At 42.4% G+C, this 13,149-nt stretch overlaps 1 protein-coding gene across 4 annotated transcripts in view; it reads left to right on the top strand.

The window, feature by feature from the left end:
* DENND5B (DENN domain containing 5B) overlaps positions 1 to 13,149 on the top strand; it is a 117,344-nt gene that overhangs the window by 85,687 nt on the left and 18,508 nt on the right. For 2 of the 4 annotated variants that reach the window (XM_049822522.1, XM_049822521.1), the window contains 5 exons: positions 7,189 to 7,282; positions 8,300 to 8,410; positions 10,702 to 10,833; positions 11,719 to 11,871; positions 12,396 to 12,474. In XM_049822522.1, the coding sequence (XP_049678479.1) occupies positions 7,189 to 7,282; positions 8,300 to 8,410; positions 10,702 to 10,833; positions 11,719 to 11,871; positions 12,396 to 12,474 (569 nt within the window). The remainder of the gene's footprint in view (positions 1 to 7,188; positions 7,283 to 8,299; positions 8,411 to 10,701; positions 10,834 to 11,718; positions 11,872 to 12,395; positions 12,475 to 13,149) is intronic. The other 2 variants (XM_049822524.1, XM_049822523.1) reach the window with 1 other exon arrangement.

Raw genomic sequence — 13,149 nt, 5'->3', positions numbered from 1 at the left:
AACCAAACCGAAAAAAGCCCCACCCAGTTCTATCCTCTTTCCCATCAGGCAGCGATGTTCCATTTGAGGGACTCCCTCTGCACTCATCACCTTTGATACATCCCCCAAGTCATGGGAAAACCTTCTGAATCTACAGACAGCAGCTGCAGCTTCCTCTGGGTTCAAATGTGGCCCGTCCCTGCTGCTCTAACCTTGTAAAATAGTGGCTTCTGCAGAAGTCCTCCTAGAAAGCATCCCGGGGGAAGCAGGCTGCAGTCCTTTAGGCAGTTTGTCTATTCATCTGGAAATGAGCAGCAGTTTCCAGAGCCCTCCTTTCCTTTTTCAAACCCCGGCACCGCTCTGTGGTTTCTACATGTTCCTCTCTTCCTTCCCTGCATGTGTTTTCTGCCAGGCTTTTAAAATTGTAGCTGGGGCTCCACTGGCTGATGCATTTGCAATGATCCAGGAGAGGAATTTGAATGACAAAAAGCCAAGCTACATAAACACTTCATGGTTTTTGATTAGCTAATTGTTAAATTAGGCTGAATATGCTTACAGTGCAAAATTAAAACAATGAAACAAGCTGTGTTTTCAATCTAATTGATTACCTTGTAACTTAATTTGTACTAAGAAGCTTGATAAATGAGATTAAATATTGCAGAGGGAAACATTGATTGCACAGCAAGCATGGGAATATATTTGCAGTCTGCCAGTTTGTAGTGAATGCCTGCAAAGAACAACTGAACTGATACTTTTTCCTTAATTTCTTTTTGTTTTCAAAGGAAGATTTTGCTTTGTTACACACTTACAAAATGGCTTAAATTATCCTTTTTTGCTTTTCTCTTTGTTTAGCCCTGCTTTTCCCACCTTCTTTACCGAAGTCACGCTTTCCTCCTTCCTTCCCTGACCAGCCTGTTTCCTCTTTCCTGCCCTGGCCACTTCTCTGTCCCGAGCCCTCTCACTTGTATCCCAGCCTCCTGTGAGCTTCGTGCTTTTGTCTGTCCTCTGTGTCCTACCTGACCTGCAGTGATCCCCAAAGGAGGGTGCAGTCCAAGTCTTCAAGCACAGATCCCACTATACTTGGCCTCCTAACCTCAGGCTTTAGCTAAGTGATGTGTTGCTTTTACCCATGAAGCAGATTTCAAAAGTATTTGTTTGCTTTCTCCAGGCATTTGCTCCTGTACTGTGTTTTGCTGACCTCACCATTGTGTCAGTATTTATTTGTAAAATTCATGCATTAGGAGCGTATGAAATTGGTTCATTTTTGTGTTCCAGTTTATGGCACGACTTGTGTGGGCACTGTCCTGTGGCCTCCATCACCCCCCCCCCCCCCTTCCAGTTGTGAACTGTCCAGGGTTTATCTGCCTGGTGTTCTGGTTCTCCTAATTTTTAAATAGAACTACTGTTTTCTTATGCACTAACATTAACATCGGTTAATATTTTGAAAGAAAATACGTTATATATAAAGCAAAGTGGTTGCTGAATCTCTGTATGATGATAGAATTCATTCTGGTTTTAACTGAATTATTTTTTGTAGGGGAAGTGGTTTGTCTCTTGTACTGAGTGCTTCATATTATATGGGCTTTTTCTACCTTCCTATCTGTTGGGTACTCTTTTAAGGCTGTCTGTCTTCAAAGCAGCTTTCTTTTCTTTTTTTATTTTTTTATTTAATCAAGCCAAACAATTGCATTTTCAAGTAGTATAGAGTAGCATCTCTGCAGGGCATCTAAATAAGCAAGAAATGAGTCAGCAATGAGCCATCCACACACAACACTGATGTTATTTAAACTCTGCAAGTAGTAAAAGCTCACCTTTTACTGATGACAATCTGAAACAAGCAGTTACAATACATTTGGTAACCTAATACAGCAAACCACTGACAGGTGCAATGAACGTATTAACCACTTGTGTTCAAATATATTCATTTTCAAGAGTAAAGTGTAACTGAAAATCTGCTTTAAAATGTTTTCTGAAATAGGAACTATGTGCTATGGGGTCTTGGAACCTGATGGGCAATCCTCTGCTCAACTGGTGTAAAGTGGTAAAAGGGCAATTCACTTCTTTCAGTTAATTCTGCACATCTATTTTAAAATTATATATTAAAGTTCACAGGGAAGAATGTGTGTCGAATTCTTGCACCCTCTATGCTGTTTACTCTCCCCTGAACAGTGTTACTGTCTCAAGGGAATTTGCAAATTAAATACCACTTTAGGACAGTGGTTTGTCAGGGCTTAAGGGGTGATGCTGGCAAATAGCTACTGCCGTTCCTTGCAGAGGATGGCGGTTGTGGGTACCACCCTTTTAAATCACTCGGTTTTATGTAATCTGATGAGACAGCCTGTCAGTGCAAGATCATTCTCTGCAAGGCATTTTGCTCATTTTTGTCCACCCAATCAGCAGTTTAAAAGCTTTCCTGTTCAGCCCTACAGCAGAGATGGCAAAGGTGCATTAGTCTCTAATTGAGCCTTCATCCTCCGTACCATAGAGCAGTGTGTGCAGAGCAGATTCACAGTGCAGAACCCTTCCCTGTCAGCCCATCCACGATCAGCTGGAGCTTGGTTTCAACCTTCCTTTTAATTTGTTTGGTCCGACGTGTATTTGACTTGGAATCTCTGTGTAGTCCCACGCAAACTACTTCTGAACCCAGGCAGATTACACGTGCAGTCTGTGTGTATTTAATGTGTGCAGGCTGCATGCATGCTTTAGGGGGATTTGGTGGAGGGTGTAGTGCAGCTATGTGCTAATTTGTGAATACAGAAATGCAGCCAGATAACTCCTTTGATGGACGTATATAGGTAAAAGGGATATTGTCATGATTTGCAGATGTAAATAGCAGTCTGCCACAGGAGATGGTCTATATGAGGAGATTTAGGTTCTGTCCTATAGGCAAGTGCATTTGTCTCCTTCCTTCTCTGTGTTATCACTGTAAATAGACTGTAAATTATGATAGTGATTTTTGTGGTGATGGCAATATTGGTTAAATCTGTCTGTGAATGAAGTTCTCTAGCAGTGTGTTGCATTTATTGCAGTATATATCCTGCCTGTTACACCCATGTTTGGTTTGGGTAGACATCATTTCTTCATTTCTCCATGGAGCTTTTAAAAGGGGGGCAGGGAGGAAAGGTAAGGAGAGAGAGAGAAAGAGATGTACACATGGTTGCAGTACCGCATGGCCAGTCCCTGCTATGAGGCTGCTGTTTTGCTAGATTGGTTTCTGACAGTTCAGCTTTGATGCTGACTACCTCACCATTTTTATTACAGAAATTAAGCATCACAGGTTAGGTATGATCTTTTCCAAGTGTCACCTTTACATTTCCTCCAACCTCTGTGAACCTAATTTGATACTAAACAATACTGACTTCACTGTCTTCAGCTGGAGGTGCCTTCATTTCATTTCTCTGTACTGAACAAAGCACAGCCTTCCCTGGTCCCTCCTCTGAAATATCACTGCTTTTTCACAGTCCCTGGGGGTGAAGAGCATTCATCTTTGGGCATGGGAGTTAGAACGGGCAGACTACCGAAATGAGCCTTTTCCTCCTTCTCCACATAGGCAGCTTGTCCCTGGGCTCCCTGCAACACAGTGCCCGAGCTGCGGCTGCTTCGTCCCCAGAGACTTGGTGCTTGTAGCAATGCGTCCACTGTGAGGAATAAATGAAACATGCCAGTAGTCCACGCTCATGGCTCTACAGGCAAAAAATAAAGGGGATGGGGATAAGGCATTTTGGGGGTCAGGGAGTACTCGGGCAGCATTTAGGCTGGGCAGCAGTGCTGTGTGCCCTCCCAGGTGCCGGGCAGCTCGGGGCTCATCCCCCAAGGCAGGGACCAGCCAAGAGGGCTTTGTCTCCTCTGGCATCTGCTCCACAGGGACACGGGCAGTAGTGGTTTAGCCGAAAAGCCCAAGGCTAAGGGCTGACAACAAGCAGGCGTCTGCCTGCGTGGGTACAGCTTTCCTCACCGCTTCAGCAGCGCCAGGGCTGAGGCGCGAATGAGGGAGCAGCTGACGGCAGGTCCAGGAGAGGCACCTGCGTGGGATTTTGGCAACCCAAGGGAGGTGGTGTGGCCACCAGAGAGGGCTTTTACCCTTCTTAAAATCACTTCAAGTGACTGAAGGGAGAGGAGGAGTAATTTAAAATGCAATCTCTGCTGATGAGAGGGGAGGGAATGGTTACTGTAATACTGAAGCATTATTTTGGGAAAATTCTATGTGGCCCCGGAAAGAAAAGGCTTTAAAAGATTTAGCAGCTTAATCCCGCTTATCTGCCGTTAGATCTTTGCAAAATCTCCTGGAGAGATTCAGAGCGGCATCTGAATGCACAGACCTCACCCAGAGCCCCAGCAGCTCCTCTTCCTGAGCTTAGAGGTTGGGGAAGAGGGAGTGCACAGCTCACTGCATGTGTAATTGCTCCAGCTAATGAGGAGCAATCTTTTTTTCATAAATGCCCAATGATCTTTATGTTTGCATGCTTAAAGTGTTCAAATAGTTCTGATTAATAATCGAGAATGGTCTGTGCCTTCTTCCAGATGGAGTACAAGGCTGGGATTACCTGAAAATGCTTTAATGATGGTGTATTACTTGTAATTATTCTGTGGCTTTCATTCTGCTTTCACCTTTGGTGAGATGTGCTCCCTCAAAGGACGCTTCAAGCAATTCTTATGTCTTCCAGTAGCTGCAGAAATGCAGGTGGAGAGGGATCCAAACTTTGTCTAGAATTCAGAAAATACCGTGTAAATTGGAGCAGGAAAATATGATATAGGTAATATTTGATCTATAACTTAACTTTCCAATGTATCATTGGCATTCTATGGTGTGAAGTGTAAGCATGGTACTAATTTGCAATAAATGGAAGTTCTCCAGAGCTGGGTAGCTAAATTCACTTATATGTCTGCTATCCTCTGTGTGAGGGGGTGTTTTTTCTGCTGCATTTCTACTTGTTGAGATTATTAAAATGTAGGGTTTTATTACCCCCCTCTTAGTCATCTAATGAGGCGTTGGTTGTTGCTTCTGGAAAAAAAAAAAAGAAGTGGTGACTTACTAAACTCACAGGCTGTATATTTTTAAGACTTCTGAGAAGGTGCAAAGACACTTATGTCAGTAACGTACTCCTCTGAGAAGGTATCAGCGTTTTCTGTGCAGACGCCTATTGGCCTGTTTTGTTTAGTTACCAGAGACTTGAGGCTACATTGCTTTAAAAATAAATTTCTTGTCATATGGGATGGTGAGGTGCTGCACCATAATTACATGCAGACCCAGATGTTTATTTCTTTGTACTTGTTTTCTTGACATTATTTGGGAGGCAGGAAGGGACTTTGACTATAAAAACTATAGTTCTTGTGACTCTTTTCCCTTTTTATCTGTGTGGCTAGCCAAAATTTGGTCTTCGGTTGACCCACTGGAGGAATTGGTGGAGATAGTTAGTTAGGTACATCTATGCAAAGTCCTTCCTAGAAACAGGAGGGTTTACCAGAGGTCACATCCTTCCACTTCTCTTGGGTCAGGTTCTCCTCCCTGCGCATCCCCAACAGCTTGCTGGACATGTCAGGACCCACGTCCAGCTCCCTACAAAGGTTCCCTTCTCCAGGCATGCAGCTGCTTACATGTAGCCAGCTGAAACTCCTTGCCCAAATAGTTGAGATCCTAGATCCTATTTGTATATGCTCCTGTTTGCGGTGCACACAGAAATAGATGGGTTTGGAATCTGGAGACTGTTGTCCTCGCCAATATCACCTGTGTGGAGAAGCTCACCAAGCACACGCTTCTGTCTTTGACGTGGGCTTCTCTGGGTTTCCTTCTGTATAGGTCTATCAAAGTCAGAGAACCCAAATCTCTGGGTTTGGGGCTCTGCCTGTTGATCACATCTGCTATAGAAGAAGTCATCTCAGAGCAGTCGTTCTGGCATGGTGCCCAGTATAGACAATTCAGTCCGGAGTAGAGGGGCCAGGATGGCCACAGGTTTTGAAGGGTCCCTTTTGACTCAAGTACTGAGGTTGGGGAGTGTGGGGTGTTTCTTGGTGGGTTTTTTCTTTTTGTTTCCTTTTTTTTCTTCTAGATTTAGTTTATCCCTTCAAATTCTTCCAGGCAGTTTCCTCCCAAGCCTTATTCATACATCCCGCCAGGCGCTGGAGCTGGAGTGCCACCCTGGGCAGGCTTTATATTCTGCTTCACCTTGGTTTTGCTCTTTAACTTCTGAGTGCAGGGGAGAGGCAGAACAGATGACTTCATGAAGCGACTGAAAAGCTAGACACTTAAAGGCTTTTTTTTTTTTTTTTTTTACTGTATTTGAAAGATTTTTAATTTTAATAAACACAACCACAGTAATTAAGTAATATCATTCTGAAGATATAGACTTCATATGCATTAAGATACTTATTTTTAATGCTTGATAGGTTGCTTTATGCAGTGTTATTTCAACTTTCTTTTATAAATAATGTATTAACTTCTTTATTCTCTGCACCAGTTGAGCATTTTTATTTTCAAGGATTTGACAGAAGGCTATGGTATTACTAGAAACCCTACAATCAGACTAGAAATTCCTTGGGACAGAATTATCTTGGTTTGTGTTTTTTTTGTAGTATCAGGCATAAAGGAGTTTGGACACTTGGGAGCTTTAAGGTTGCTCGGTTTCAAACCCGGTTACCAAGTGACTGCTTTCAGGCAACAGCTTCAGATGAGGAAAAAATTCAACTGGACATATATGAACATGTAGAAAAAATACAAGCTTTCTGTGGTATTTAGAAACCTGATGCAAAAAAAGATATGATGAAGATAGCAACATGATTAATCCCAGGAACATCAGTATTGCTTATAGCCTTTAGACATAGGTGCACCCCATATCACAGTAGTTACTTGCAATGGGAAGCTTCTCTGAAATAATTCCTGGAAGTACCACAGAAAGTGGAGAAAGGAGAAGTACCACCTCTCACAAAAGAGGAAGGTCTTAGAAGTTGCTTCTCAAAATACATCGTTGTATTTTGTTTGTTCCTACAGACACCATTTTTATCAAACTTCAGCAAACACAGCAAACTAGTGGTGGTGTTGGGTAACTAAGTACGATTTACCTAGTGGTAGCATCAATGTTGTGGCATGAGCTGCATTTTGGGTAACACAGGAGCTCCCACTGGAGACCCTGGCAGGCAGTGGGCATATTTCCATCAGGAAACGTGATTTTTTTTCCACTCACGTGTGTCTTCTCTCTCTCTCTGATTTCCCAGCCGCTGGGCCAGTCGCAGCACCACCACACAGCGGAGGAAAGACCGCCTGCGGCAGCACTCGGAGCACATTGGGCTGGACAACGATTTGAGGGAGGTAGGTGGCATCATCTGCGGGCAGCACGAGCTTGTGATCCAGGAGGTGAGGTTTAGACAAATGATGTGTTACTACTTCGGGCAGTTTTGTGGCTACCATAAGGTTTGTGTGGGTCTTTGTAGCCATTTAGACGCTGCTTGTCGCAGATGCTTGTATATGTTGTAAAACTTCAAAGCACATAATGTAAATAAAATGCTTTTATTATTTTGGAATAAGACAGCCCCTTTGTCGTCAGGAAAGTGGCTTATTTGCTGATTTAGACCCTAGTCATGTTACTGCACGCAGACAGCAGAGCCCTGGTGCCTGCCTGGGTGCAGCTGCCGAGCTCTGGCCAGGGTGAAGGTCTCTGAAAAAGTCAAGTCCTTGAATAAATGTCAGCACTGTAGAGGCAAATGAGGCAAGGTCCTTTCTTTTTTAAAAGGAATTTTTTTTTTCTCTCTCTCTAATGTTGATTCCTGACATGAGTAAGCTTATTTGAAAGGTTAAGACTTCGGGGCCTTTTTATGCCTGAAGCTTGGAAACTCCCATGCATCTTGTAAATGTCAGTCACATACACACATTTCCTTCCCATCTTTTCAGTTTCTTGTCCTTCATTAAATATTTTCTGCCATATTTTTCCATTGATGTCCATGTGCTTCTTTTGTGTGTCACTAGCAAAAATAAAACACTCATGCTGTTTTGTGGTAAATCTTGATGAATATTGTTGGCTGGTGTTGGCATTTGCCTTCTGAAAGAACCAGAATGGATGAGTGGACTCTTGAACTACAGCTTCAAATGATGTTTCATGGAAACACAGCAAAACAGCACTTGTACGTGTTTGTTGCTATTTTTGCTAACATGGCTTTGCAAGTATATTTTAAACATTGCCGCGTGTGTATATCTTAGCAGAGCCTTTTCAATACTTTGTCATGTATTTACTTTCTTCTTTTTTTGGCTGTGGATCATATGCATGCTTCTTTTGCTTTGTCTCCTCTTTCCTCTGGCTGTTCTGCCATTGGGGCATCTGCCTCCTCTTAGCCATCGGAGGAGCTTTTGCTTCGTCAGAACTCAATGGCCTTCTGGGAGTGGGATCAGGGACCACCCCCTCCTGCACGGCCTCCTAAAAAATCCTTCTCTGAATGCTGCCTGGTATGTTTTAGTTTTTTCTTGTTGAAAGCTGCTTTTGAGATGTTGTTAGCATGAGGAACTGCTGTCTTCACTGCGTCTTGAACCTCTCCCTTTCTCGTGGAGTAGGAGCACATCCCTGTAGTGCTTGGAAGTGTGGTTATAATCAGAAAAGTAGCTGGAAATCAGCTCCAGGCTTCCACACCAGCTCCCTGGCAAACATGATGGCTCCAAGGCTGAAAGACAAGAATTTTGTTTTGCTTCATTTTTTTCCCATGTTGCTCGCCTGGCAATTCAGCTTAGTGTCATATCCAAAACCCATTGTTTTCTGACTGCTGGATTGTCACATCCCAGTGTGGAAGAGGGTTGTGGTGTGTGGATGCTGATGGGCAATCAACTGGTTCTCTCATCCCGCCCTTACTTCTCTCTTCAGCTTACAAGTGTTAATATTTTTTTCTTTTTTCTTTTAATATAATAACAAGACATACAATGAATAAAGTAAGGTTATCCATGTTTGTACTCTTCAGAATATAACCGCACTTTGCATTTTATTTATCCCTTTACATTTAAAAAGAAATATTAGATTTCCTAATTATATATTCCCTGTATTATTCTTTCACTGTTTTCATTGCTAATTTTTGCACTGAGTTAGATGAAGTCACTTGTGAGATTGCTTGCTGAACAACACGCTTTCATAATCTGTGATTTTTTTTTTTCTTCTTATTCCCACATGTAGTTTTCCAACTATTTTTAAGTCCTTACAGTTTTGGTGAACCTGTAATTACCTAGCTGAGCATTTCTGTTGAATATAGCTTTCCATGGCAGAACGCTACATTCTTGTCTGACCCGTTGGACTGATGTTAAGTGGTTCTTGTCCAAATTTTGAATTGAAAAAATCCGATTGTCAGAAAAACTGTACTCCCCCATAAAAGAAAAAAAAGGAGCTATTTCAATTAACTTCAATGTGTTTGGATTTTGTTTTTGCTTTTCCTGGTCTAGTGGAATGTGTCCCTGCCCATGGCAAGGGGGTTGGAACTAGATGATCTTTAAGGTCCCTTCTAAACCAAACCATTCTATGATTCTATGAAATAAATTATTTTCTCCCCAGACAAAAAGATCTAAGGATGCAGCAGCCGTAATGACCTCTCAGTCCCCCAGAAAACTCAGCCAGCAGCAGCACTAAGTCACTGGAGGGATGTGATCCGCTCCTTTTGCAGGAAGAGTGGTGATTGTCACATACCGTCCCCCAAAGAGGCAGCATTAACTGGATAAAAACACACTGTGGAAATGGAGCATTCCCACACCAGGCTATGAGCGCTATGCTTCAAGACTGTTTTATTTGGCAACATTCTATTATTTTACTCTTTTTAACAAAAACTTTATGAATAATGCTTGGTCAACTTTTTGATAGGCCTCATATTTGTACACTTAAATGTGGCCAACTTCTTAGCTTTGCTCAGCATGTAGCCCTCTCACTAATGTTGGGGGCAGAGGACACTTTGTTGATTGGTTTGGGTTTTTTTGCTTAACAAAAAAAAACCAAAACACCAAAACCCCAAACAATAAAAAAGCCCTGAACAATAAGGCAATGCAGCAGGAAGGTTTAAAAGTCCTTTATTATAGCTTGGATCCTTTATTTAAAGAGCACGCCATTTTTTTCCGTACTTCTCTATTACCACCCCACAGTAAAAACATGAATGATCCTAAACGCCAGTTTCGTTTAAAATGAGCTTTGCTTGTAATTAAGAAGGTAATTGTGAATAAAATCAAGTCTGCTTTTCCACTCTCCCCACCCCCCACATAAACTGTCCAGATGAAATGTAATGGGTGAAGTCTTTCTCCTTCACTAGGTGTTTTTCTTTTTCTCGTGATTTCTTTTCAGAGGATTTTTTCCATTCATGTACAGTCTGCAACAAATTAGACAAATGGCTTTTATCTTTTTAAAATTTTCTTTTTAAGTGAAAACTGAGTTACAATGGAAGGAAACTTTACTTGGTATTTTGATTTTACTGCTGAATGAAGGTATTGCACTTTTATGCACTTGCTGTGGCTAACTTTGTGCTAGTGGTTAACAGCACAGTTCACTAGCTAATGTTGACTGTTTCAGTTCCACGCAGGAAAATACCTTGTTTTTTCTGTTGTCAAAAGGGAGCATTCCACTTCTCCAGCCCAACACCTAAGCATCAGACAAATCATGGTGGTGTTCCTAGATTAACACTAGCTTATTCCTTTTCACCAGCATTTGCTTGCCTAGGATTAGGGTGAAGAGAGTCCCTCTGACTTGCGGTATCTAAAATTATTCTGTTTATTTTTAGAAATACATGCAGGAGGCAAGGAGTTTAGGAAAAAATTTAAGGCAGCCCAAACTCTCAGACCTCTCTCCAGCTGTGATTGCGCAGACCAACTGTAAATTTGTGGAAGGGTTACTGAAGGAATGTCGCATGAAGGTAGGTCCTCCCCCTTCCCACCACCTGCTCTCCCTTGCTTAAACTGAGCCTAAACACCATCTGCAGATGATGGGCTGGAAGTCCTTCGCAGCTGGAATGCTGTTGGTCTGTTGGTGTACTAGGCTATTGCAGGGTGGATGTCCTTTCAGTGTTATATTTTTCAACTGCTAGGAGATAAAGGAACGTGTTATCACTCTTCTCTTTATGCAGTGAAAGTTGGTGAAATGAGTAAAAAGGACAGGAAGGAGAACCAGCATGATCAGACATCTTAGGGAGGATTTCCTTTAATTGTTCACATGTAAATGTAGCCTAAACATGATAGGCTCGAGACCCACGGTCAAGAAAGGAAGTGTTCAGCACATGCGACTGTTGTGCATATTGTTTATGCAGAGCAAATGAAGTATAGTAATTTCTAATATTGAAGAATATATATATTCCTATAAATATTATATATGTATATATATTTATAGTCATGGAAATATAATTTCTTTGTGTCTTTGTGTCAGTTGCAGCTGGTGTTATACTGTATTACCTGAGTTTTAAACTTTAGTAGCTGTAACAAGAAGAAAAACAGATACTGAGTAAGACCAAAAATGTATCCAGCTCTGTACTCTTGTTTTTGATACTGGTTGGTAATAGATCAACAGTGTAGGAATAGGGCAATAGTTAAAGGGTATGGAAATAGGGCAGTATGGAGTAATCATGTAAACTTTTTTTTTAATTATTCTTTTTAATTTACAATCTCTGTAAGGAGATTTTAAGTTTTCTCTGGTCAGGCCATTAGCGATGGTCGGTAGATTAAGCATGTTTAAGTAAACGCATCTATAAATTCCGTCCCTTGTTGGATAACATTCTTAGAAAGCTTTGGGGATTTTTTCTTTATAGACTAAACGCATGTTGGTAGAGAAGATGGGCCATGAAGCAGTTGAGCTGGGACATGGAGAAGCCAACATAACAGGTCTGGAGGAAAATACTTTGATTGCTAGTCTCTGTGATCTCCTAGAAAGAATCTGGAGCCATGGTCTGCAGGTCAAGCAGGTTGGTAACTGGAAACTCAGAACTTTGTGCATACAGTACTCTAGCAAATACTGAAAGTCATCTGTACCTTTTAAGCTGCTACTCAGTGGTGTCATTCCAACTTAAAGTGGGAGGTATCTTTGGGCTCAGAGTCCCTGGTTCATATCTTGTGAGGGCTTGGGGAGTTTGGGGGGATTGATTTGGGGGGGGGGGGGTGTTTTGTTGGGCTTGGGGTTTTTTTATTTGAGAGGTACCTCTGGAAATTGCAATGATGTTGTCAAATAGGTGTTCGGTTTCTTGTCTTTCAACCTTCAGAAGCGAAACCCAGGGAGAGGACAAAGAAACAAGGCGGGTGGTGTGACTGCTAGGTCAGTGAGATGGTCCTCTCCTCTTCCTGAGGCTTCATGGACCAAGAGAGAAGGATTGCTTCTCACTCCTGAACATTTGGCCCACTGAAATGCCATCCCATAATTTTGCCATGTTCACTGGCCTCTTTTCTTTTGCCTGATTTATTTAAAGCTATGTACTACATATTCAATTTTCAGGGGAAATCTGCTTTGTGGTCCCATTTACTTCAGTACCAGGAGAGAGAAGAGAAGCAAGAGCATAGTGCAGAGTCCCCAGGTGAGTACTTGGCGGTTGACTCCATGAAGGGTCCATCACAGTGAATGAACTTGGGCCTGGGAGGAGCAGTGCAGCCACATGAAACCACGCAGGATTTTTGGTGTATTTGCTTGCTAGTATCACATTTACGTTTTGAGACCTTTCATAATCATTATGAGGATGCCTTGGTGTCTGGACAAAATAGATTGACATCGTTGGAGGCAAATGAACGTGCTTATCCCTCGTGATGGTTTTGGCTGGGATAGAGTTAATTTTCTTCATAGTTGCTAGTATGGAGCTATGTTTTGGATTTGAGCTGCAAACAGTGTTGATAACACAGGGATGTTTTCATTACTGCTGAGCAGTGCTCACCCAGAGCCAAGGGCTTTTCTGCTCCTCTCCTCACTCCACCAGCGAGGAGGCTGGGGGGGCACAAGGAGTTGGGAGGGGACACAGCTGGGACAGCTGACCCCGGCTGACCCAAGGGATATTCCAGACCATAGGACATCATGCTCAGCATATAAAGCTGGGGGAAGAAGGAGGAAGGGGGGGACATTCGGAGTTATGGCATTTTGTCTTCCCAAGTCACCGTTAGGCATGATGGAGCCCTGCTTTCCTGGAGATGGCTGAACACCTGCCTGCCTATGGGAAGTGGGGAATGAATTCCTTGGTTTGCTTTGCTTGTGTGCGCAGCTT

This window comes from Accipiter gentilis, chromosome 18, assembly GCF_929443795.1.
Source record: "Accipiter gentilis chromosome 18, bAccGen1.1, whole genome shotgun sequence".
Lineage (NCBI taxonomy): Eukaryota > Metazoa > Chordata > Aves > Accipitriformes > Accipitridae > Astur > Astur gentilis.
Note: the sequence above shows the minus strand (reverse complement) of the source record. Positions and strands in the feature narration are given on the sequence as shown.